Source organism: Mobula birostris, chromosome 5 (assembly GCF_030028105.1).
Source record: "Mobula birostris isolate sMobBir1 chromosome 5, sMobBir1.hap1, whole genome shotgun sequence".
Lineage (NCBI taxonomy): Eukaryota > Metazoa > Chordata > Chondrichthyes > Myliobatiformes > Myliobatidae > Mobula > Mobula birostris.
In genome coordinates, this window is record NC_092374.1 from 95594996 (window position 1) to 95622129 (window position 27134).

Sequence of the window (27134 nt, forward strand, 5' to 3'; positions counted from 1 at the left end):
AATGGCTATGTCTCTTAAGTAAGTTGTTCTTGCTTATTTATCCTGTATTATTATATCTGGACAGTTACTATAGATTATCCTATCTGTAATTGCAGTTCAACCATAATATAATTTGTGTGACTCTAACTTGTATTTTTAATAAGGTATGGTGTCTTTTATGAGTTTGCATTTTAAAGCAAGTTTTCGGTGAATGATGTTTGCCACTTGATTGTGCCTGTGTAAGTAATCAGATTGAGTTAAACTTTATTATTATTATTACTATTATTATTTGCTTCTTTTACACATTGGTTGTTTGTCAGTCATTGTTTGTGTATTCTATTATATTTCTTTGTTCTACTGTGAATGCCTTCAAGAAAATGAATCTCGAAGTGGTATATGGTGACATACACTTAGTGGCCACATTATTAGGTACACCTGTAGACCTGCTCATTAATGCAAATATCTAATCAGACAATCATGTGGCAGCAACTCTACAAAAAAGCATACAGACATGGTCAAGAGGTTTGGTTGTTGTTCAGACCGAACATCAGAATGGGGAAGAAATGTGATCTAAGTGACTTTGACCGTGAAATAATTGTTGGTTCCAGATGGGGTGATTTGAGTATCTCAGAAACTGCTGATCTCCTTGGGTTTTCACGCACAACAATCTCTAGAGTTTACAGAGAATAGTGCATCAGTGAGCGGCAATTCTGTGGCCAAAAGTGACTTGTTAATGAGAGTGGTCAGAGGAAAGTGACCAGATTGATTCAACCTGACAAGAAGCTGACAGTAACTCAAATAACCATTCATTACAACAGCAGTGTGCAGAAGAGCACCTCTTGTCACACCTTTAAGTGGACTACAGCAGCAGAAGACCACGAATATGCACTCAGTGGCCACTTACACAACACAAGTACAGAAGGAACCTAATAAAATGGCCATTGTGAGTGGACATTTGTTTCCACATCTCCAATTACACTGGACAACAAATTTTTTAGGAAGTGTTTCTTCCTGAGAATTTTTTTTTAATTATAATAGACCCCTTGAAGCTGAACACAAATATAATTTCAAACTTCTTGTAGCACTTAGGAATTTGGAGAAACAAGAAATTAACTTTTATTGAATACAGTTTGTTTAAATGCATAAGAGTGCTGATGTTTAGCAATAGTTCAATTAAACTAAAAATGTTTTGTTGATTGTTTTCATTTGTACTCAGTGTTTGAGGCTTTTTGCTTAAGTGCCCAACAATAATCAGCCAGCATTGATGGATTCCAATTGCCCTGATTCCATTTCTCCATGACCACAATGTCCCAGTGAAACCTTTCATCATGCTTATCACAGATAGCGTCAAGAGTTGCAGGGAGGAAGAAGTCTAAATGGGAACACAGAAAATGAATCTTTAGTGATATGTTGCACTTCATAGTTTTCTATGCTTGAAGCATGCTTTCAACCAGCTGCACGTAGCTTGGTGCTCTGTAGTTGCCAAGAAAATTTTCAACAACATTCTTGAATGTTTTCCATGTGATTTTCTCCAGTCCCACTAGAAGTTCTTCAAATTGCCTGTTATTGATGATCTGTTTGATTTATGGACCAACAAAAATGCGTTCTTTAATCTTGGCCTCAGTTATTCTGACTTGAATTATGAATTGAAATAACAAATATCGGCAATTTCAAAAAATAGTGCCTGATACAGAAATTTCATGGTGATTTTCATGATCAGCAGTCCAAAATCCATAAGATACACCCAAAAGTAATCAGGAAACCAAATAGTTGTTGTCCAGTGTTATTAGTGGAAGTAATTTAAACATAATCCTCAACTCTAAGATTTATCATAGTTATTCATTAACCAGTTTGTCCTGCCTAATATAATGCATTTTTGTAAATCATTAGTATGGTCCTTGGAATAGTTTCAAGCAGTGTGTTGACCAAAGCTCTAGTGTCCCCTATTCCCGCCTGGGCTCCCTTGTCAGATTGACCACAGCTGGTAAGTTTTTAACTAACTTAAGTAGAATGAATGCCTGCTTGTTTCTATTGACAGATCAGACAATGTTTTGAAAGCTTTCCCAGATCGTAGATAAAGAGAAGTTAGTCACAGCACCATGTTTTGTACTCACTTGAATGAATGGTCTTTGGGACTGAGTTACACGCCAAGATCTGAACACCTTGTTCAACCCCAAGTTCAGACCTTTAAACCATTAAACATTCCATAGCTAGAACATGCAGCAGTTCTTGAAGAATTATTAAGGGTGGGAACAGAGAAAGTGGACAGAAAACCTTCCCATGTATGTGAATAAATTATAGTGATTGGGTTTGGAAATTTTGATGAGTTCCTACCCTGGGTTGATCTCTTGGTGCATCACCAGCAAATTAAAACAAATTATGTGGTTAGTCTTTTACTGTGGAACTTAAAATTGCTTGGTTCCAAAACTTCAGGCACACACAGAGCCCTTTTGCAAAATTGGCTATGCAAGCATATGCTCTGTACTCCACCCCAGGTTCACAGACCCAAAACCTTTGCACCCCAAGCTCATGAAACTTCACCTCTGTCGGTCACAGGCTCTGACCCTCTCCCTCCAGAACAGAAGATCAGGCTGAAGGGCAGCTTCGGTCCCACTTATCAGACTTCTGTACAATAAGACTTGGTCTTGGCCTCACCACCTACCTCATTATGATCTTGCACTTTATCATTTACCTGCATTTTTCCAGTAGCTTTTACACTTTATTCTGCATTGTTATTGTTTTACCTTGTTCTACCCCAATGCACCTTGTAATGATTTGATCTGTATGAACAGGCGTCCATAGTCTCTTGCCTTCACTCCATAACCTTTGGCTCCCTTACTAATCAAGAACCTATCAACCTCTGCTTCAAATATACCCAATGATTTGGCCTCCACAGCTGTCTGAGGCAATGAATTCCACAGATTCACCACCCTCTGGTTAAAGAAAGCCCTCCTCATCTCTGTTCTAAAGAGACATCCTCGTATTTTGAGGCTGTGCCCTCTGGTCCTAAACTCTCCCACTGTATAAAGCATTCTCTCTACATCCATGTGACAATCATAAAGTGAAAACCAAAAATCAAGTTACATCAGACCAATAAAACAGTAATGTTTGGGCAACTGAGGAGGTAATGTTTGCTCGGGACAAGTGTGACCTCACCATCAGCAGTGTGTTGTGCCTACAGTCCTCTCCATGAACTAGAATGACAAAGCCTGCTTATAGCAAGCTGCCGGACGGAGGCTGAGGCTGGATGATTGTTCTGGCTGGCTTTCTGAATAACTGCCTTTTGGCTGGCATTGTCCGCTCCTTCAGCGTCTTCTTTGTCCATTTCACGCAACACTTTCAGGAGACTTCCAGCCAGGTGTCCTGGATCACTTCAATGGCTATGGTAACTCAGCAGTCTGCAAGTTAGTCCCCTTTTCACTTGTGTGGCTTACCAGGTAATTGTTCGAACAGGCTTCTGTATCAACACACAAAACGCTGGAGGAACTCAGCAGGTCAGGAAATGAATAAACAGTCGGCGTTTCGGGCCACAATCCTTCTTCAGGACTGTAAAGGAAGAGGGAAGGTGCCAAAATAAAAAGGTGGGGTGGGGAAGGAGGCTAGCTAGAAGGTGGTGGGTGAAACCAGGCGGGTGGGAAAGATAAAGAGCTGGAGAAGAAGGAATCTAATAGGAGAGGACAGTGGACCATAGGAGAAAGGGAAGGAGGAGGGGGCCATTCTTCTACACAGAAGGAGGAGTTTCTTCAATGCTGATAACATCCATGTTTTCAGGAGGTTTAAATAACTTGTAGTTCTCACTCTGACTCAGTGTGATCAGAGCCCCTCACCTCTCGAGTCACATTATGGATTCAGGTCCTCCCCGCAGGCCGACACCTCTGAACTGAGGGAGACTATGAGGCACAGTTAGGCCATTCAGCCCATCGAGTCTGCTTCACCATTCCATCATGGCTGATTTATTTTCTCTCTCAACCCCATTTTCCTTCCTTCTCTCCATAATGTTTGATGCCCTGACTATTTCAGTCTTCCAGTCATTGGCTAAAGAAACTCCTCCTCATCTTTGTTCCAAATGGACATCCTTCTATTCCGACGCTGTGCCCTCTGGTCCTAGACTCTCCCACTATTGGAAATGTCCCCTCCATGTCCACTCTATCTAGGCCAGAGGTTCCCAGCCTTTTTTATGCCATGAACCCCTACCATTAACTAAGGGGTCCATGGATCCCAGGTTGGGAACCCCTGATCTAGGCCTTTCAATATTCAGTATATTTCAATGAAATTTCACTCCCATTCTTCTAATCTCCAAATATTAAGTATGTTTCGATGAGATTACCCACCCACCACCTCCCCTATTCTTCTAAGCTCCAGCAAGTATAGGGCCAAGCCCTCAAATGCTCCTCATACATTGACCGTTCCATTCTCATGGACCCCAGTAGGTGTCACACTGTCGAGGGGTCAGCAGGGAGGAGACACTCTCCCCCATTTGCACTGAGAAGGAACACAGCAGTACTGAAGGTGCAGTGGGGGTGGGAGGACCAGCTCTGAAGAAGTGGTGAATCACTGAGGGGTCAAATCTGCAGGAGTGCACTTTGTCAGAGGGGCAGTGCTGAATGGGCCTGTGGAGGGGACTGCAGGGAGGGAGTGCTCACTGTTCACTGCGTGGTCAAATGGAGAACTCTGAGGTGTTCAGATCAGTACAGAGGGAGGAGAGGGCTGTCAGAGTACTTGTACTGAGGTAGCAGTACAGCTCTGTATGAGAAATTAAACTGCACACCCACCCCTCTGCCTTGTCAGCTCAATGCATGAGACTCCCTGGGGCAGAGGAGGTTATTCCAAAGTCCAATATTTATTTATATTTCAGCTAACCTCACTTGAAGTATTACCTTATCACTTTGTGTGATAATGTTCTGTGCATCGATTGGCTACTGTAGTGTGTGCCCTCACTTTAACAGACCTTCGTTGGTTGAGATAATATGCACTCACTCACCCCAACTCTGAACTGATTCCACAACCTCCCCCTTCCCTTTATTCCATGGTCTTCTGTCTTCTCCTAACAGAGTCACCCTTCTGGCCCTTCCAGTTCTGCCCAGCAACCTATTTGTTTAATCCGAGCCTAGTCATGGGACAATTTACAATGACCAATTAACCTACCAACTGGTACATCTTTAGACTGCGGAGGAAACCCACGCAATCATGGGGAGAATGTACAAACTCCTTACAGACAGCAGTGGGAATTGAACCCGAGTCACTGAAATTGTAAAGCGTTGTGCTAACCACTACACTACTGTGGCACCCCTTTACTTCATCCCCTCCCCTCCACCCGATTTCACCTATCACCTGCCATCTCGAATTTCTTCCTCCCCTCTCCCCTTCCAATTTCTTACTCTTCCTTTCCAGTCCTGATGAAGGCCTTGGCCCGACACCTCAACTGTCTATTCGTTCCCATAGATGCTGCCTGACCTGCTGAGTTCCTCCAGCATTTTGTGTGTATTGCTTTGGATTTCCAGCATCTGCAGATTTTCTTGTCTTTGTGACACTACAACCTGCAGACTCGCATTCAGTGTTAATTGAGTGTTATTTATTTATTTTGCCGAGTTTATCTTTTACTTTCAACACCGGTTGTTTGTCAGTCTTTATGTGCAATTCTTCACAAATTATATTGCATTTCTTTATTTTCCTTTCAATGACTACAAGAAAATGGACCTCAAGGTATGTACAAGGTGATATATATACTCAGATAATAAATTTACTTTGACTTTGTAAATACCCACTACTGTTTGTAAGGAGTTTGTACGTTCTCCCTGTGACCATGTGGGTTTCCTCCAGGTGCTCCGGTTTCCTCCCATGGTCCAAAGATGAACCAGTTGGTCATTGTAAATTGTCCTGTGATTAGGCTGGGATTAATTGGGGGTTGCTGGGCAGTGTGGCTCGGGAGACCCAAGCAGGGTCACATGAAACCATGGGAGCAGTTGGTGGATGGTCATATGAGCCGTTGGTGCATATCACAAGTTCTGGTTATACGACCACTGACGCTAGGTAGACAATTTCTGAAGAGTATTGATAATAGCTGGGATCATCCATTTTGTAAAGACCCTGCCCAGAAGGCAGCAATGGCAAACCAGTTCTGCAGAAAAATTTGCCAAAAAACATTCCTGGTCATGGAAAAAGACCATGATTGCCCAGGTCATACGACACAGCACATAACGAATGAACGATAACCCTCTAGTTCTAGTCTCACCCAACCTCAGCGGGAAAAACCTGCTTGGATTTACCCTGTCTATCTATAGTTTTGTATACCTCTATCAAATCTCCCATCACTCTCCTCAGAGGGAGTTAAGGTATATTTACATAAAAGCCAGAACACATCAGCAAGACAAACTTCCTTCTCTAAAGAGTTTCAGTGAACCAGGTGCAAGTTTATGACTATCCAGTAGTTTCACAATTAATGTTATAAAATTAGCTTCAAGTCCAGACTTAATTAATTACAGGAGTTTAATTTCCCTCTCAGCTACCATTCTGAGATTCAAACTCATGTGCTGACTTGGAGGGGGTTCAAAGGAGGTCCACAAAAATTATACTGGGATTGAAAGTCTTATCATATGAAGAGCTTTTGATGGCTCTGGGCCTGTTCTCACTGGAATTCAGAATAATGAGAGGGAATCTCATTGAAACCTATCAAAGGTTGAAAGGCCTCAGTAGAGGCATTTTGGAGAGGATGTTTGCTCTGGTGGGGGAGTCTAAGACACATCCTCAGAGTAAAGAGAAGTCCACTTAGAATGGAGATTAGGAGGAACTTCTACAGCCAGAGAGTGGTAAATCTGTGGAATTCTTGATGGACGTGGAAGCCAAGTCTTTGAGTATATTTAAGGCAGAGGTAGATAGGTCCTTGATCAATCGGGGCATGAAGGGATACGGGGAGAAGGCAGGAGAGTGGGATTGAGAGGGAAATGGATCCGCAGTGATGAGATAGTAGAGCAGAATAGACTAATCCTGCTCCAATATCTTATGGTTTAAGGATCAACGGTCAGGTCTCAGGCTGTAAGATCCCCGATAACCACATGCTACTACACCCCAAGTCACGTATAGAGGGAAGGCCACAGAGCTGGAAAGCAGTAGTGAGGAAACAATGCACTGATCTCATGTGCATTACCTCAGACTGACCTCCTATTGACTCTCGCCACTGTTTCTGACACTGCAACTCAGCTGTCTACAGCTCTCAAGTCATTTTAATGACTTCAACACTGCCACACCTCAAGAATGTGTGCTTAGCTCACTGTTCTACTCTTTCTCTACCCATGACTGTGTAGCTAGGCATAGCTCAGATGCTATTGATAAATTTGCTGACAGTATATCCATTCTTTCAGATGGTAACAAGAGGGCATACAGGAGTGAGATATACCAGCTGGTTGAGTGGTGTCACAGCAACAACCTTACACTCAATGTCACGGTGGGAGGAGAAGATGGCAGCGCGACGCAGCATGTGCAGCTCTCCGGTGAAATGATATCGTATCTGTTAAATAGGGGCCGTGGTCAATTCTGATTTGATGAAGACAGACGTGAGAAGCAGAGGAACATCTGGAGAAATTTCTGGAATGCCTGGTTCGGTGCTGTTGTTACTGTGCGATCGAGAATCTCCAAAGGGTTGCCTGCTGCTGGTGGCCGAGGCTGAGGTTGAAACGTTTGGATAGAGATGACGCTCGGTACTCGGTGTCGGAGGGCTGATCAGAGCTCGAAGTTTTCGGACGACTTAGAGTCGGACTGTGGGCGGGCATGGCAGGGAGAGTTTTCTTCCTTCTCCTGTCTGCGTGAGACGTGGGACATTTGAGAGACTTTGAACTTTTTTACTGTGCCATGGACTGTTCTTCATCAAGTTATGGTATTGTTTGCACTGTTGTAACTATGTATTATAATTATGTGGTTTTGTTAGTTTTTCAGTCTTGGTTTGTCCTGCGTTTTTGTGATATCACACCGGAGGAATACTGTATCATTTCTTAATGCATGCATTACTAAATGACAATAAAAGAGGACTGCATGTCCTCATAGCCTAAAAAAAATGTCGGTAAGACCATAGAACCAAATGTGGACTACAGAAAGGATAAAGACAGGGAAAACACACCAGTCCTCATACAGGAATCAGAATTGGAAAGAGTGAGCAATTTCAAGTACCTGGAGGTCAGCATCTCTGAAAATCTATCCTGGGCCCAATATGTTGGTGCAGCTATAAAGAAGACATGACAGCAGCTATATTCCATTAGGAGTTTGAAGAGTTTTGGTATGTCACCAAGAAACATTCAGAATTTTCTACAGATGTACCATGGACAGCATTCTAACTGGCTGCATCACCGTCTGGTCTGGGGAGGGAGGGGGGTGTTACTGCACAGACTGAAGTAAGCTGCAGAGAGTTGTAAAATTAGTCAGTTCCATCATGGACACTAGCCTCCATCTTCAAGGAGCGCTGCCTCAAAAAGGCGGCATCCATCATGAAGGATCCTCATTGCCCTGGACGTGCCCTTTTCTTGTTACTACCGTCAGGTAGGAGATAAAGAAGCCTGAAGACACCCACTCAGTGATTCAGGAGCAGCTTCTTTCCCTCTGCCATCTGATTTCTGAATGGACATGGAACCAATGTTCCTTCTAATTTGTAATGACCAGTATATGCAATAATCTTGTATTGTGCAATTTTTTGCCCCATGACAACAATGTACGCACTGAACTTTATATATTTAGGTATTCATTTTAACGGCTAGCAAAACACTGTCAATAGGAACTTTGATCTTCAGTGTGTTTGATCGTTCTTGCTCTCATTCATCTGCACTCTCACAAAACATATGCAGCAGGCCTGTAGAGGGTAATGAAGGATTTTCTTGCCCGAGCTTTTGCATACCATCTATGATTTGTTTGCTAAATGATGCTTTAAAAAGTCAAGTTTCCAAATATCACTCCACTTCTTTCCACTTGCAAATTCTCCAGCTACTTTTACATTGCAACAATACACACAGGTAACACCAGTTTCTGTATTGTACATAAATATTTCTCGTAGCTGCACGTTCCTGAATCCATGAGCTGTTGGTGTAGCAGTTTCTACTGTTTCTTTGAGCCATTCCACTGCAAATGAACTCACAGTCCTTTTGCGCTTCGCACCCTTTGCTTCTTTAGAATTCGACAATAACGAATCAATAATTTCCTCAATAAAAACAGTACAAATGAACCAGTTCTAAAATCTGCAGACAAATCATCACAAACTCCACACCGTCCACATCAGAGACGGGAAAAGGAAATGTGATTGTGTACGATTGTGAAATACAGTTAACGTGCACACCTTAGTGCGAACATTGCATTGATTATTTTTTGTACTACTTACGTAATTTAATTAATCAATATATACATATACTGTAATTCACAGGTTTTTCCCCTCTATTACTGCTGCCACAAAGACAACGAATTTCAAAACATATGCTGGAAATAGTAATCATGGTGCTGCTTCTGCATTGTACCCTTTCCAGGACCAAAATCCCTTTCCTTATGTCTTTTCATAAATCAAAGTATTGAGTACAGGAGTCGGGATGTTATGCTTGAGGCACTATCAATTACTCCAAAAGACTGGAAGTAGAGTAAATACTGAAAGGCTTTTAAATGGACCAACGCCCATGCTGAGTATCTGCCCTGGACTGAGGGAGGAGCAGTGACACAATCGCCTTTATTCAGGGTCTGTGGGAGGAGCCACAGGAGCAGTCAGCAGAGGGGCGCGTCCAGACAGGTAACCCAGTTACAACATATAGATATATGGTTTACCACAATGTTGAATTTGTGTAAGATGTGGGAGTATTGTGTGCAGTTCCGGTCACCTGCCTACAGGAAGGATATCAGTAAGGTTGAAAGAGTGCAGAGAATATTTACAAAAATGTTGCCGGGACTTGATGACCTGACTTATTAGGAAAGATTGAAAAGGTTAGAACCTTATTCCCTGGAGCACAGGAGAATGAGGGGAGATTTGACAGAAGTATACAAAATTATGAGGGGTACAGACAGGGTTCATGCAAGCAGGCTTTTTCCACTGAGTTTGTGTGAAGCTCAATCCAGAGGTTATCTGGAGATGAAATATTTAAGGGGAACCTGAGAGGGATCTTCTTCACTCAGAGGGTGGTGCTGGTGTGGAATGAGCTGCCAAAGGAAGTGGTAGATGCAGGTTCAGTTTAACAAAGTACAACTGAACTGATGGCTACGGACACGGTACAGGCCGATAGGACTGGGCAGAGAAATAGTTCAGTATGGGCTAGATGGGCTGCTACTATGCTTGCAACACTCTGTGTCCGACAGAGTGATCAGCAGCACTGGGGCTCCACAGGGGACTGTCTTGTCTCCCTTTCTCTTCACCATTTACACTTCGGACTTCAACTACTGCACAGAGTCTTGTCATCTTCAGAAGTTTTCAGATGACTCTGCCATAGTTGGATGCATCAGCAAGGGAGATGAGGTCGAGAACAGGGCTACGGTAGGAAACTTTGACACATGGTGTGAGCAGAATTATCTGCAGCTTATTGTGAAAAAGACTAAGGAGCTGGTGGTAGACCTGAGGAGAGCTAAGGTACCGGTGACCCCTGTTTCCATCCAGGGGGTCAGTGTGGACATGGTGGAGGATTACAAATACCTGGGGATACAAATTGACAATAAACTGGACTGATCAAAGAACACTGAGGCTGTCTACAAGAAGGGTCAGAGCCGTCTCTATTTCCTGAGGAGACGGAGGTCCTTTAACATCTGTCGGACGATGCTGAGGATGTTCTACGAGTCTGTGGTGGCCAGTGCGATCATGTTTGCTGTTGTGAGCTGGGGCAGCAGGCTGAGGGTAGCAGACACCAACAGAATCAACAAACTCATTCGTAAGGCCAGTGATGTTGTGGGGATGGAACTGGACTCTCTCACGGTGGTGTCTGAAAAGAGGATGCTGTCCAAGTTGCATGCCATCTTGGACAATGTCTCCCATCCACTATGTAATGTACTGGGTGGGCACAGGAGTACATTCAGCCAGAGACTCATTCCTCCAAGATGCAGCACAGAGCATCATAGGAAGTCATTCCTGCCTGTGGCCATCAAACTTTCCAACTCCTCCCTTGGAGAGTCAGACACCCTGTGCTGATAGGCTGGTCCTGGACTTATTTCATAATTTACTGGCATAATTTACATATTACTATTTAACTATTTATGGTTCTATTACTATTTATTATTTATGGTGCAACTGTAACGAAAACCAATTTCCCCCGGGGATCAACAAAGTATGACCATGACTATGACTATGTAGTTTAAGCAGAACTTGTCCAACTGTGACATATGTTGCTTCCTTATTTCAACATATTTATGATGACAGCCAACATTTGATTAGCATTCAGTATTTTGTAGCTGCCAGCTAATGAATTTTCACGTTGTCTACATCCATAGGTCCAATTGGGAGTACTTTTGGAAAGCATTATGAAGCCCGTTCAGTTGTCATGGTCGGTGGGATTTTAGCCTCACTGGGGATGTTCGTGGGTTCGATTGGACAGAGTCTTCTACACATGTACCTCTCCATTCGACTTCTGACAGGTTTGTCCCACAGTTCATTGGTTGGTCTCTCTGGCTGCCTCAAAACTGCTTGCAAACTTTTGTCATAATCAACATGGACCAGTGCACAATGCAGACCAGGGACTGTGTGTGATAATTACTATCTCTGTTGCAAAACGTGTCCGTCTTGCCACCTTGCAGTGAACGTCTTGTCTTTCCTCCCACACCTATTTCAAAGGTTCAAAGATTCATTTATTATCAAACTATGTATCCAGTATACATCTCTGAGATTTTTCTTCTCCAGGTAGGTTCAAAAAACTAAATAATGATAGAGATCTAGAAGATTATAAGGCTAGCAGGAAGGAGCTTAAGAATGAAATTAGGAGAACCAGAAGGGGCCATGAGAAGGCCTTGGCGGACAGGATTAAGGAAAACCCCAAGGCATTCTACAAGTATGTGAAGAGCAAGAGGACAAGACGTGAGAGAATAGGACCAATCAAGTGTGACAGTGGAAAAGTGTGTATGGAACCAGAGGAGATAGCAAAGGTACTTCATGAATAAGTGAGGCAGCGGGAGTACTTAAAAGAGAGAGGTTTGTGGAAGTCAGTCATTTTCTTCGGCGGTTGGTCGAGGCAGGACTGCGCAAGCGCGTGTAAATCGGCCCGGGAGGCAGCGGGAGTATTTAAAAGAGAGCAGATTAACGGAGCGGGCGATGGAGTAGAGGGAGACAGAGTAGGAAGGCTTTGTATCGAGAGGCTGAGGACGAGCTTCACTCCAAGTGAGGTAAGGCCGGGTAGGTTCCTTTAAAAGGAGAACGGTCTGCAGCGGTATTTTATTTGAAGCGAGGAAGGCGGCGAGGCTATAGCGTATTGGGTAGGTCATGACAGCTGAGATCGGCCCCATGGTTTGTTCCTCCTGCAGCATGTGGGGAATCAGGGATACTTCCAGTGTCCCTGACGACTATGTGTGCAGGAAATGTGTCCAGCTGCAGCTTCTGGCAGACCGCATTGAGCGGCTGGAGCTGTGACTGGATTCATACTGGAGCATTCGCGATGCTGAGAAAGTCGTGAATAGCACGTTCAGTGAGTTGGCCACACCGCAGGTAAAGGCTACACAGGCAGAAAGGGAATGGGTGGCCACTAGACAGCGTAGCAATAGGCAGGTAGTGCAGGATTCCCCTGAGGTCATCTCCCTCCTAAACAGATATACTGTTTTGGATACTGTTGGGGGAGATGTCTCATCAGGGGAAGGCAGCAGCCGCTGAGTTCACGGCACCATGGGTGGCTCTGCAGCACAGGAGGGAAGGAAAAGGAGTGGGAGAGCTATAGTGATAGGGGATTCCATTGTAAGGGGAATAGATAGGCGTAGCTGTGACCGCAAACAAGATTCCAGGAGGGTATGTTGCCTCCCTGGTGCAAGGGTCAAGGATGTCTCTGAGCGGCTGCAGGACATTCTGGAGTGGGAGGGTGAACAGCCAGTGGTCGTGGTGCACATAGGTACCAACGATATAGGTAAAAAATGGGATGAGATCCTGTAAGGTGAATTTAGGAGTTATGAGATAAACTAAAAAGTAGGACCACAAAGATAATAATCTCTGGATTATTACCAGTGCCACGTGCTAGTCAGAGTAGAAATAGGAGGATATTTCAGATGAATACGTGGCTTGAAAAATGGTGAAAGGGGGAGGGATTCAAATTTCTGGGACATTGGAACCAGCTCTGGAGGAGGTGGGACTGGTACAAACAGGACGGTCTGCACCTGGGCTAGACTGAAACCAATGTCCTAGTGGGAGCGTTTGCTAATGTTCTTCAGGAGGATTTAAACTAATGTCGCAGGGGGATGGGAACACGTGCAGAGAGACAGAGGGGTGGAAAATGAGGGTAGAAGCAAAAAGTGGTAAGGTGAAAAGTAAAAGTGGCAGGCCGACAAATCCAGGGCGCAAAACTCAAAAAGGGCCACTTTTCAACATAATTGTATAAGGGCTAAGAGTGTTGTAAAAGCAAGCCTGAAGGCTTTGTGTGTCAATGCAAGGAGCATTTGTTACAAGGTGGATGAATTGATTGTGCAGATAGTTATTAATGAATATGATATAGTTGGGATCACAGAGATACGGCTCCAGGGTGACCAAAGATGGGAGCTCAACATTCAGAGATATTCAATATTCAGGAGGGATAGACATGAAAGAAAAGGAGGTGGGGTGGCATTGCTGGTTAGAGAGGAGATTAATGCAATAGAAAGGAAGGACATTAGCTTGGAGGATGTGGAATCGATATGGGTAGAGCTGCATAACACTAAGGGGCAGAAAACACTGGTGGGAGGTGTGTACAGGCCACCTAACAGTAGTAGTGAGGTTGGGGATGGCATTAAAAAGGAAATTAGAAATGTGTGCAATAAAGGAACAGCAGTTATAATGGGTGACTTCAATCTACATATAGATTGGGTGAACCAAATTGGTAAAGGTGCTGAGGAAGAGGATTTCTTGGAATGTATGCGGAATGGTTTTCTGAACCAACATGTCAAGGAACCAACTAGAGATCAGGCTATTCCAGACTGGGTATTGAGCAATGAGGAAGGGTTAGTTAGCAATCTTGTCGTGTGAGGCGCCTTGGGTAAGAGTAACCATAATATGGCGGAATTTTTCATTAAGATGGAGAGTGACATAGTTAATTCAGAAACAAAGGTTCTGAACTTAAAGAAGGGTAACTTTGAAGGTATGAGACGTGAATTAGCTAAGATAGACTGGCAAATGATACTTAAAGGTGGATATGCAATGGCAAGCATTTAAAGATCGCATGGATGAACTACAATAATTGTTCATCCCAGTTTGACAAAAGAATAAACCAGGGAAGGTAGTGCACCCGTGGCTGACAAGGGAAATTAGGGATAGTATCAATTCCAAAGAAGAAACATACAAATTAGCCAGAAAAAGTGGCACACCTGAGGACTGGGAGAAATTCAGAGTCCAGCAGTGGAGGACAAAGGGCTTAATTAGGAATTAAGGAAAGGCAAAAAAGATTATGAGAGAAAGCTGGCAGGGAACATAAAAACTGACTGTAAAAGCTTTTATAGATATGTGAAAAGAAAAAGATTGGTTAAGACAAATGTAGGTTCCCTACAGACAGAAACAGGTGAATTGATTATGGGGAACAAGGAGATGGCAGACCAATTGAATAAACTACTTTGGTTCTGTCTTCACGAAGGAGGACATAAATAATCTTCCGGAAATAGTAGGGGACCGAGGGTCTAGTGAGATGGAGGAACTGAGGGAAATACATGTTAGTAGGGAAGTGGTGTTAGATAAATTGAAGGGATTAAAGGCAGATAAATCCCCAGGGCCAGATGGTCTGCATCCCAGAGTGCTTAAGGAAGTAGCCCAAGAAATAGTGGATGCATTAGTGATAATTTTTCAAAACTCTTTAGATTCTGTATTAGTTCCTGAGGATTGGAGGGTGGCTAATGTAACCCCGCTTTTTAAAAAAAGGAGGGAGAGAGAAACCGGGGAATTATAGACCGGTTAGCCTAACATCGGTTGTGGGAAAAATGCTGGAGTCAGTTATCAAAGATGTGATAACAGCACATTTGGAAAGCGGTGAAATCATCGGACAAAGTCAGCATGGATTTGTGAAAGGAAAATCATGCCTGACGAATCTCAGAATTTTTTGAGGATGTAACTAGTAGAGTGGATAGGGGAGAACCAGTGGATGTGGTATATTTGGATTTTCAAAAGGCTTTTGACAAGGTCCCACACAGGAGATTAGTGTGCAAACTTAAAGCACACGGTATTGGGGGTATGGTATTGATGTGGATAGAGAATTGGTTGGCAGACAGGAAGCAAAGAGTGGGAATAAACGGGACCTTTTCAGAATGGCAGGCAGTGACTAGTGGGGTACCGCAAGGCTCAGTGCTGGGACCCCAGTTGTTTACAATATATATTAATGACTTTGACGAGGGAATTAAATGCAGCATCTCCAAGTTTGCGGATGACACGAAGCTGGGCGGCAGTGTTAGCTGTGAGGAAGATGCTAAGAGGATGCAGGGTGACTTGGATTGGTTAGGTAAGCGGGCAAATTCATAGCAGATGCAATTTAATGTGGATAAATGTGAGGTTATCCACTTTGGTGGCAAGAACAGGAAGACAGATTATTATCTGAATGGTGGCCGATTAGGAAAAGGGGAGGTGAAACGAGACCTGGATGTCATTGTACACCAGTCATTGAAAGTGGGCATACAGGTTCAGCAGGTGGTGAAAAAGGCGAATGGTATGCTGGCATTCATAGCAAGAAGATTCGAGTACAAGAGCAAGGAGGTACTACTGCAGTTGTACAAGGCCTTGGTGAGACCACACCTGGAGTATTGTGTGCAGTTTTGGTCCCCTAATCTGAGGAAAGACATTCTTACCATAGAGGGAGTACAAAGAAAGTTCACCAGATTGATTCTTGGGATGGCAGGACTTTCATATGATGAAAGATTGGATCGACTAGGCTTATACTCGCTGGAATTTAGAAGATTGGGGGGGGATCTTACTGAAACGTATAAAATTCTAAAGATATTGGACCGGCTAGATGCAGAAAGATTGTTCCCGATGTTGGGGAAGTCCAGAATGAGGGTTCACAGTTTAAGGATAAAGGGGAAGCCTTTTAGGACCGAGATGGGGGAAAAACTTCTTCACACAGAGAGTGGTGAATCTGTGGAATTCTCTGCCACAGGAAACAGTTGAGACCAGTTCGTTGGCTATATTTAAGAGGGAGTTAGATATGGCCCTTGTGGCTAAAGGGATCGGGGGTATGGAGAGAAGGCAGGTACAGGGTTCTGAGTTGGATGATCAGCTATGATCATACTGAATGGCGGTGCAGGCTTGAAGGGCCAAATGGCCTACTCCTGCGCCTATTTTCTATGTTTCTAATACTTTGTTTCAGTATTCACTATGGAAAATGATCTTAGCGATTGTAGGGATGGCTTACAGTGGACTGAAAAGCTTGAGCATATAGACATTAAGAAAGAGGATGTGCTGGAGCTTTTGCAAAGCATTAAGTGGGATAAGTCTCCGGGACTGGACGAGACGTACCCCAGCCACTGTAGGAAGTGAGGGAGGAGATTGCTGAGCCTCTGGCAATGATCTTTGTGTCATCAATCGGGACGGGAGAGGTTATGGAGGATTGGAGGGTTGCAGATGTTTTTCCCTTATTCAAGAAAGGGAGTAGAGATAACCATGGAAATTATAGACCAGTGAGTCTTACTTCAGTGGTTGGTAAGTTGATGGAGAATCCTGAGAGGCAGGGTTTATGAACATTTGGAGAGGCATAATATGATTAGGAATAGTCAGCATGGCTTTAAGAGATTCCTGGATGGCTACATGGAGCTTAGAAAAATAGAGGGCTATGGGTAAAGCCTAGGTAGTTCTCAGGTAGAGACATGTTCGGCACAGCCTTGTGGGCTAAGGGGCCTGTATTGTGCTGTATGTTTTCTATGTTTCTATATCGGACCCTGGTCAGACCCCACTTAGAGAACTGTGCTCTGTTTTGGTCACCTCACTCCAGGAAGGTTGTGTAAACTATAGAAAGGGTGTAGAGGAGATTTACAAGGAAGTTGCCTGGATTGGGGAGAATGCCTTATAAGAATAGGTTGAGTGAACTCGGCCTTTTCTCCTTGGAGTGATGGAGGATGAGAGGTGACCTGATAGAGGTGTACAAGATGCTGAGAGGCATTGATCGTGTGGATAGTCAGAGGCTTTTTCCCAGGGCTGAAATGGCTAAAACGACAGGGCACAGTTTTAAGGTGCTTGGAAGTAGGTACGGAGGAGATTTTGGGTACGTTTTTTATGCAGAGAGCGGCCAGTGTGTGGAATGGGCTGCCTGCGATGGTAGTGGAGGTGGCTATGATAGGGTCTTTTAAGAGGCTCCTGGATAGGTACATGGAACTTAGAAAAATAGAGGGCCATGGGTAACCCTAGGTAATTTCTAAGGTAAGTACGTGTTCAGCACAGCGTTGTGGGCCGAAGGGCCTGTATTGTGCTGTCGGATTTCTTTGTTTTTCAAAACTAAGAAAAATGAACAGCAACACGATCATCAACGCACCAAACACGCCTCCCCAGCAAGGACATCAGTCCCCAAATACCCTTCTCCCCACACAAAAAAACTGAACAAAAACACAACAAGAACATCGACCTCCAAATCCCCTCTCCTGAACAAAATGCCAAAATCCCCTCCTCCCCACAAAGAAAAAAAAACAAGAAAAAATAGACGAAAAATCCAGAATATAAAACTATAAAACTGAAAAATAAGTCCAAAGTCCATAGTCCAAGGCCATATCCATATATACAAAATAACCTTGGTAACATCCTCCAGGCACAGCGGCAGGCCACTCTTCGACAGCAGAATGATCCCAACAGCAATCAGGAGGCAGGCAGTCGATGCTCACCCTTCACATTCACCTCAATGTTTCAATCTCAATTATGTAATCACGGAGTCAGAAACAAGCCTTTGGATCCGTCTAGGCTCTACTGAACATGTACAGTGCCTATAACAATTATTCATTCCCCTCAGAAGTTTTCATGTTTTATTGTTTTACAGCATTGAATTACAGTGGATTTAATTTGGTTTTTTTTGACACTGATACAGACAAAGACTCTTCTGTGTCAAATTGAAAACGGATCTCTACAAAGTGCTCTAAACTAATTACAAAAATAAGACAAAATAATTGATTGCTTAAGTATTCACCCTCTTTAATATGACACACAAAATCATCACTGGTGCAGACAACTGGTTTTAGAAGTTGCATAATTAGTCAAATGGAGATCACCTCCACACCTCCAAATGGAGAGTCAAGGTGTTTCAATTGATTGGAGTAACAATCTAAGTCTGGAAAGTCCAACTTTCGTGTCTGTATCCTGGCAAAAACTACACCATGACACAAAAGAGCACTCCAAGCAACTCCGTGAAAAGGTTGTTGAAAAGCACAAGTCAGGAGATGGCTTCAAGAAAATTGCCAAGTCACTGAATATCCTTTGGAGTACAGTTAAGTCAATCATCAAGAAATGGAAAGAATATGACACAGCTGTAAATCTGCCGAGAGCAGCCCATCCTCAAAAACTGAGTGACCGTACAAGAAGGGGACTAGTGAGGAAGGCCACCAAGAGATGTATGACAACTCTGGAGGAGTTTCAGTGGTTGTGGTGGGAGAGACAGTGTATACAGCAACTGCTGCCCGGGTGCTTCACCAGTCACAGCTTTATGGGAGAGTAGCAAAGAAAAGCCACTGTTGAAAAAAATCTCTCATAAAATCTCTGCTAGAGTTTGTTAGAACGCATAAGGGAGACCCTGAAGTCAGCTGGAAAAAGGTTCTATAGTCTGATGAAACCAAAATTGAGCTTTTTGGCCATCAGACTAAATGCTATATTTGGCATAAGCCAAACACCACACATCATCAAAAACACACAATCCCTACTGTGAAGCATGGTGGTAGCAGCATCGTGCTTCACTGCAGCAGGCCTAATGTTATGGTAGCTAATGTTATCCCACTTTTTAAGAAAGGAGGGAGAGAGAAAACAGGCAATTATAGACCAGTTAGTCTGACATCAGTGGTGGGGAAGATGCTGGAATCAATTATAAAAGATGTAATAGTGGCATATTTGGATAGCAGTGGCAGGATAGGTCTGAGTCAGCATGGATTTACGAAGGGGAAATCATGCTTGACTAATCTTCTGGAATTTTCTGAGAATGTGACTATGAATATGGACATGGGAAAGCCAGTGGATGTAGTGTACCTGGACTTTCAGAAAGCCTTTGATAAGATACCACATAGGAGGTTAGTGTGCAAAATTAGAGCACATGGTATTGGGGGTAGGGTACTGACATGGATGGAAAATTGGTTGGCAGACAGGAAACAAAGAGTAGGGATTAATGGTTCCTTTTCAGAATGGCAGGCAGTGGCTAGTAGGGTACCACAAGGCTCGGTGCTGGGACCGCAGCTATTTACAATATACATTAATGATTTAGATGAAGGGATTAAAAGTAACATTAGCAAATTTGCAGATAACACAAAGCTGGGTGGCAGTGTGAAATGTGAGGAGGATGTTATGAGAATGCAGGGTGACTTGGACAGGTTGGGTGAGTGGGCAGATGCATGGCAGATGCAGTTTAATGTGGATAAATGTAAGGTTATCCACTTTGGTGGCAAGAACAGGAAGGCAGATTACTATCTGAATGGTGTCAAGTTAGGAAAAGGGGAAGTACAACGAGATTTTGGTGTCCTTGTTCATCAGTCACTGAAAGTAAGCATGCAGGTACAGCAGACAGTGAAGAAAGCTAATGGCACGCTGGCCTTCATAACAAGGGGAATTGAGTATAGGAGCAAAGAGGTCCTTCTGCAGTTGTACAGGGCCCTGGTGAGACCACACCTGGAATATTGTGTACAGTTTTGGTCTCCAAATTTGAGGAAGGACATTCTAGCTATTGAGGGAGTGCAGCGTAGGTTCACGAGGTTAATTCCTGGGATGGTGAGACTGTCATATGTTGAAAGATTGGAGCAACTGGGGTTGTATACACTGGAATTTAGAAGAATGAGAGGGGATCTGATTGAAACATATAAGATTATTAAGGGATTCGACACGCTAGAGGCAGGAAACATGTTCCCGCCGCTGGGGGAGTCCAGAACCAGAGGCCACAGTTTAAGAATAAGGGGTAGACAGTTTGGAACGGAGTTGAGGAAAAACTTTTTCACACAGAGGGTTGTAGTTCTGTGGAATGCTCTGCCTCAGAAGGCAGTGGAGGCTAGTTCTCTGGATTCTTTCAAAAAAGAGTTAGATAGAGCTCTTAAATATAGCGGAGTGAAGGGATATGGGGAGAAGGCAGGAAAAGGGCACAGATTGTGGATGATCAGCCATGATCACAGTGAATGGTGGTGCTGGCTCAAAGGGCTGAATGGCCTACTCCTGCACCTATTGTCTATTGTCTATTGCCTTGAAGGCTTATGAAGGTTGAAGGTAAGATGAATGCAACAAAATATAGGGAAATGCTGGAGAAAGCCCTGATGCAGTCTGCAAGAGAACTGTGACTTAGGGGAAGATCTGTTTTCCAGCAAGACAATGACCCCAAGCATAAAGCCAAAGCTACACAGGAATAGCTTAAAACAACAAAGTTAATGTCCTGGAGTGGCCAAGTCAGAGTCCAGGCCTCAGTCCAATTGAGAATCTGTGGCTGGACTTTAAAAAGGGCTGTTCACTCAATACCCCCGTGCAACCTGACAGAGCTTGAGCAGTTCTGTAAAGAAGTATGGGGAAAATTTGCAGTGTCTAGATGTGCAAAGCTGATAGAGAGCTATCCACACAGACTTTAGTCTGTAATTGCAGCCAAAGGTGCATCTACCAAATACTAACTTGAGCTTGAAGGGGGCGAGTTCTTATGCAATCAATCATTTTGTGTTTGATATTCGTAGAACATAGAAATCTACAGCATATTACAGGCCCTTCAGCCCACAATGTTGTGCTGACCTACTCTAGAAACCGTCCTAGAATTACCCTACCACATAACCCTCTGTCTTTCTAAGCTGTCTGGTGTACCTATCTAAGAGTTTGTTAAAAGATCCTATTGTATCCGCCTCCACCACCATTGCCGGCAGCGCATTCCACGCACCCACCACTCTCTGTGTGAAAAACTTACCCCTGACATCCCCTCTGTACCTACTTCCAAAACTATGCCCCCTCGTGTTAGCTGTTTCAGCCCTGGGAAAAAGCCTCTGGCTATCCACACGATCAATGCTCTTCATCATCTTATACACCTCTATCAGGTCACCTCTCATCCTCCTTCGCTCCAACAAGAGAAGGCCAAGTTCACTCAAGCTACTCTCATAAGGTACACCCTTCAATCCAGGCAACATCCTGTAAATCTCCTCTGCACCCTTTCTATAGTATCCACATCCTTCCTGTAGTGAGGTGACCAGAACTGAACACAGTACTCCAAATGGGGTCTGACCAAGGTTTTGTATAGCTGTAACATTATCTCACGGCTCTTGAACTCAGTTCCACGTTTGTGAATGCCAACACACCATACGCCTTCTTAACAACACTGTCAACCTCCACAGCAGCTTTGAGTGCCCTATGGACACAGACCCCAGGATTTCTCAGATCCTCCACACTGCCAAAAGACTTACCTTTAATACTACATTCTGCCTTCAAATTTGACCTACTGAAATTAACCACTTCACACTTACCTGAGTTGAACTTCATCTGCCACTCTTCAACCCAATTCTACATCCTATCGATGTCCTGATGAAACTTCTGGCAACCCTCCAAACTATCCACAACACCCTCAACTTTTGTATTGTCAGCAAACTTACTAACTCACACTTCTACTTCCTCATCCAGGACATCTATAAAATTCACAAGAGGAGAGGTCCCAGAACTGATCTCTGTGGAACGTCACTGGTCACCAATCTCCATGCAGAATACGAACCATCTACAAACACCCTTTTCCTCTGTGGGCAAGCCAATTCTGGATCCATGAAGCAAGGTCTCCTTGGATCCCATGCCTCCTTACTTTCTGAATGAGCCTCGCATGGGGAACCTTATCAAATGCCTTACTGAAATTAATTAATGTAGATCACTTTGTAGAGTTCTGTTCTCACTTTGACACAAAAGAGTAATTTCTGTCGATCAGTGTCAAAACAGAAAATTAAATCCACTGTGATTCAGTGGTGTAAAACAATAAAACAAAATACTCTGAAGGGGGTGATTACTTTTTATAGGCATTGTATTCTGCCTGGCCCTGTCAATATACCCCATCCCTACCCCTCCTATCCATGTACTTACCCACAATTTTCTCAAATGTTGAAACTGAATCCATATCCACCACTTCCACTGGCAGTGTGTTCCACACTCTCACCTCCCTCTGAGAGAAGATCCCCCTCAGGTTCCTTTTAAATATTTTACCTTTTAACTTAACCTATGTCCTCTAGTTCTAGTCTCACCCAGTCTCAAGGGAAAAAGCCTGCTTGCTTTTTAAAACCCAACTTTTTTTGTTTCTTAATTTGATCTCCAGGTTTTGGCCGGGCACTGACCTTTACCCCCACAATGACTATGATCTCCAGGTACTTCAAGAAACGTAGAGCCTTGGCAACTGGCTTGGCATTTACCGGAGGCAGCATTGCATCTTTCTTCTTCTCTCCTCTCTTCCAGTTCCTGATCAATGAGTATTTCTGGCATGGGGCCCTCCTGATTTTGTCTGCAATAATGCTGAACTTCTGTGTCAGCCTTGCTCAGACCCATCTGTCTGCGAGAGAACCACCCTGACAGCCCAAGCAAGTGTAGTGAAAATGGAGCAGAAAGCGCAGGGTTTTGGGATAAAGTGACTTCTGCCTTTGATTTGACCCTTATCCTGCACCGTGGCTTTGTAGTGTACACTCTTGCAGTAACCCTGATGACTGTTGGTTATTTTGTGCCCTACGTCCACCTAGTGGCCCATGGAAAGAACCTTGGACTTACAGATTATGAGGCGGCTTCCCTCTTATCTGTCATTGCCATCACCAGTACAGTCGCTCGACTCGTTTCGGGTTGTGTAGCGGATCTCAACCTGCTCCGGTCAATCCACTGGTTTCTCCTCTGCATCATCCTGGTCGGACTCAGCGCTCTCCTCCTGTCTGTGGGCCACTCCTACTCCCACTCTAATGGGAATTTGTATCTTCTATGGCTTCTGTGATGGAACCCTTTCCCCACTCATCTTCTCCACTCTTCCAGATATAGTGGGAATTGGCCGGACTCTCAATGCCACAGGTCTCTTTCTGATGTTCATGAGTATTGGCAGACTCTTCGGGTCTCCCCTGTCAGGTAACAAACATTGAGCATAATCTTCCTCCACCTCTCCGCTCATGTGCTTTCTCCATGATTCTAGGAAAGAAAGGGTTAATGTATGAGGAATGCCTGATGGCTCTGGGCCTGTACTTGCTGGAGTTTAGGAGAATGAGGGGGTCTCACTGAGGCCTATTGACTATTGAAAGGCCTAGATGGCGTGGATGTTCAGAGGATGTTTCCAATAGTGGGGGAGTCTAGAACCAGAGGGCACAGCCTTGTAATAGGACATCCCTTTAAAACAGAGATGAGGAAGAATTTCTTTAGCCGGAGGGTGATGAATCTGTGGAATTCATTACCACAGACGCCCTTGGAGGCCAAGTCATCGGGTATATTTAAAGCCGAGGTTGACAAGCTCTTGATTACATAGAAACATAGAAAATAGGTGCAGGAGTAGGCCATTCGGCCCTTCGAGCCTGCACCGCCATTCAGTATGATCATGGCTGATCATCCAACTCAGAACCCCACCCCAGCCTTCCCTCCATACCCCCTGATCCCCGTAGCCACAAGGGCCATATCTAACTCCCTCTTAAATATAGCCAATGTACTGGCCTCAACTGCTTCCTGTGGCAGAGAAATCCACAGCTTCACCACTCTCTGAGTGAAGAAGTTTTTCCTAATCTCGGTCCTAAAAGGCTTCCCCTTTATCCTCAAACTGTGACCCCTCATTCTGGACATCAAGTAAGGGCATCAAGGGTTACAGGGAGAAGTCAGGAGAATGGGACTGAGAGGAATAACAAATCAGCCATAATGGAATAGCAGAGCAGACTCGATGGGCTGAATAGCCTAATTCTGCTCCACCGTCTGATTGTCTTACGGTCCAAGAGGGAAATACAAGTTAATCAATCAGGGGCTGGAATCCTGGCAGCTTTCCCAATCAATGGCATGTCAGGCTAAATCCAGCAGTTGCATCTACCAGTATTCCTGATTAGCACGGGTGAGCAATTGTGCTCCAAGGACCCCAGATAGACGATAACCAGTGGTATTGCTCAGACATAACCTGGCCCCCTAGTGGTGAAATGTAGATGACAGCCAGGCCCACATTTAACATTCAAACGCTATCATACAACCCAGGACTTTGAAAGGAATTTCTGGAATGTAGAAAATGTAGCAGTCATGTTAAGTCTAGTGAAATCCCCACAGATGATGAATGATGATCGGGTGAAGCAAAGCCAGAAGGAAATTCTGGAGGAGACCTACAGCCAGGGCCGGATTTAGTGGGGCCAGGACCCCTGGGCTGGAGGCCCTGCTGGGCCCCTGTCAACACCGTAAAATGCTGTTGCACCAAGCAAAAAAAGGCAAGAACAAGAGCAAAAATCGTACTGGTCTAAATATCAAAGCTGTGGACCAAGACATTGGTTTAGTACAATACGTAGGCTGTAACCTTACCGACCTTAAGAGGGAGGACAGAAAGTAATGCAGATCTTAGTTTGAAGGACAGCATCTAAAGCACTCAGAAATTGACCTAGGCTTAGATCTCTGACAGAGCTCGATTGCTCATGAGCTCAATAAGCTCCTCACATGTTTTAGGAGAAAGATATGAAGGGGTGCCTGATCCTGCATTTCCAAATTTCTGTATGCACGCCTTCAAAATCGGGTCAAACTCACTTACAACCTCTAGAATGCCCATGTAGTTGCAGTTATTAGGCCTGCCAAATATGTCACTGGAGCCTCGGATAGCCAGTCCCCTCTCGACCAAAAACTTCACAGCACCCTTCTCAGTACGTCGGTCCAGTAGACACGCTCTGACTCGAACTGTTTTTGCAGTTCTGTATCTATTCTTCCGCCGTCAGATGCTAGTGTAACATAGGTCAGTATCATTTTCCCGTGGTGTTCGCTTTGCTCTCCTAAGCAATCAGCGGCATGTTTCCAGTCGCTAAAGCCAGTTTCGAAGATGGACTGACAGTTACTGAAGATGAGACATGGAAAACAAAACACACAGCCAGTGGAAGGGGAATAAAGAGCCATCGCCTTGATATTGTACTCACCATTTACCAGCTTGAGTCTGAAGTGAAAAAACGTCTCTGCTGTTTGTATACTCGTTCTGAAGCTTTGATAACTACATCCTTATTCTGGCAGGACTCTGGCCCTTTCTTAGCCCAGTACGCTCGGACTGAATCATCTAACGTTTCCTTTCCCCAGCGAGCAGGATCAGAGCTGTAAGGATCCTCAGTAGCGGTAACGTTAACGTTAATGGCGGCCCGACTTGGTTGTTCGGAGGCCTCTGTGGTCGGGAATCCCAAAGTCATGCTCTCTGCCTCTTCAACGTTAGCTGCTGACTGTGGCAAGGACGGAGGTCCTGTGCTAACGCTGGTGCTAGCGCTGGCTGCTGAACAGTCTCCATTTGTCCACCGGTCTCAGACTGTGACAAGAGCAATGGTACTGCTGCATCAGCGAGAACAGGTTTAAAAAATTCTGTCCATTTCAATGTCTTTTTTAGTGCTTCTTTCTCACGGTCCTCTTTTTCTTGTTCCTATTTTCTTTTCTGTGCTCCACTCTCCTATTTTTTATTGTCCGCCATGATGATAGCTGGCCCCTCTACAGCTCTAGCCGCTGGGCTGCAGCCCTGCCTAGCCCTGCCTAAAGTCCGGCACTGCCTACAGCCATCCTGACTTGCAAATCAGTCATCTGACTGTGGGTAGTGGGGGGAGAAGACTAATCGAACCATCCAATAGTATGTTCATTTCAAAGTTTCCCTTAAGGCAGCTGGTACACAATCGGCTCTCTGACTCTTAACATCTGGAGAGATCTGACGTGGACAATCTGCACACTAAAATAATATTGTTGTTGCCTTCAGACAGTTTTTTTCCGAGACAACACACACAAAATGCTGGAGGAACTCAGCAGGCCAGGCAGCACCTATGGAAAGGAATAAACAGTCAACGTTTCTGGCCGAGACCCTTCATCAGGACCGTGTCTGAGTTTTTTTTCCAATTTCACTTATCAGTGGAAGGACACTGCACTGATACGAGGAACTAGGATATGAAATATTAACATATCAACATATTGAATATTAAAAGGCCTAGACAGGATGGGCGTAGAGAAAATGTTTCTGGTAGTGGCGTAGTCTAGGACCTGGGGGCACAGACTCAAAATTCAAGGATATCCCTTTAAAACAGAGATGAGGAGGAATTTCTTTAGCCAGCAGGTGAGGAATTCGTTGCCACAGATGGCTGTGGAGGCGATTTCATTAGGTATATTTAAAGTGGTGCTTGATAGGTTCTTGATAAGTGAGAGTGTCAAAGGTTTGGGGAGAAGGAAGGAGAATGGGGTTAAGTGGGATGATAAATCAGCAATGATGGAATGGCGGAGAAGATTCAATGGGGCAAATGACCTAATAGTCTTATGGACAAGGTGGAATGGGGTAAGGATGGGCATAGCAACAATCACAGTAGAGAATGTGATGGTTCATAGAAACCCATATTCTTATCATCACTTTCAGGGCTGCTGGAAGACAAGACTGGAAGTTACAGCACCTCCTTCATGGTGGCAGGTGGCTTCATCCTGGCAGGATCACTTGTCCTCCTCCTCCTCCTCCTTCCGGGTTTCTTTGTCTATACCACAATCCTGTCCAAACAGGGGACTGAGGATCCTGTCCAGCCTGGGCCACAGCTCACTGCTGTAGAAAACAACCAGAGCCGAGTCAGCAGGCAAGACACGGCTGGGCAGAAGCTTGTGGAACTAACAAGAAAGTAACTGTTTCCAGCCTAGGACTAGAAGTCCGAATTAGAATCATATCTATCTCAGACACATAGAGCATACAGTACAGGCCCTTTGGCCTGTG

At 44.3% G+C, this 27134-nt stretch overlaps 1 protein-coding gene and 1 pseudogene across 1 annotated transcript in view; one reads left to right on the forward strand and one right to left on the reverse strand.

Moving 5' to 3' along the window:
* Window positions 1-1171: 1171 nt before the first annotated feature.
* slc16a13 (solute carrier family 16 member 13) overlaps window positions 1172-27134 on the reverse strand; it is a 135099-nt gene continuing 109136 nt past the window's right edge. Inside the window, exon 9 of the mRNA XM_072258468.1 lies at window positions 1172-1351. Coding sequence (XP_072114569.1) covers window positions 1182-1351 — 170 coding nt within the window. The 3' untranslated portion in view covers window positions 1172-1181. The remainder of the gene's footprint in view (window positions 1352-27134) is intronic.
* Window positions 3179-27046, forward strand: LOC140197464 (monocarboxylate transporter 13-like; annotated as a pseudogene).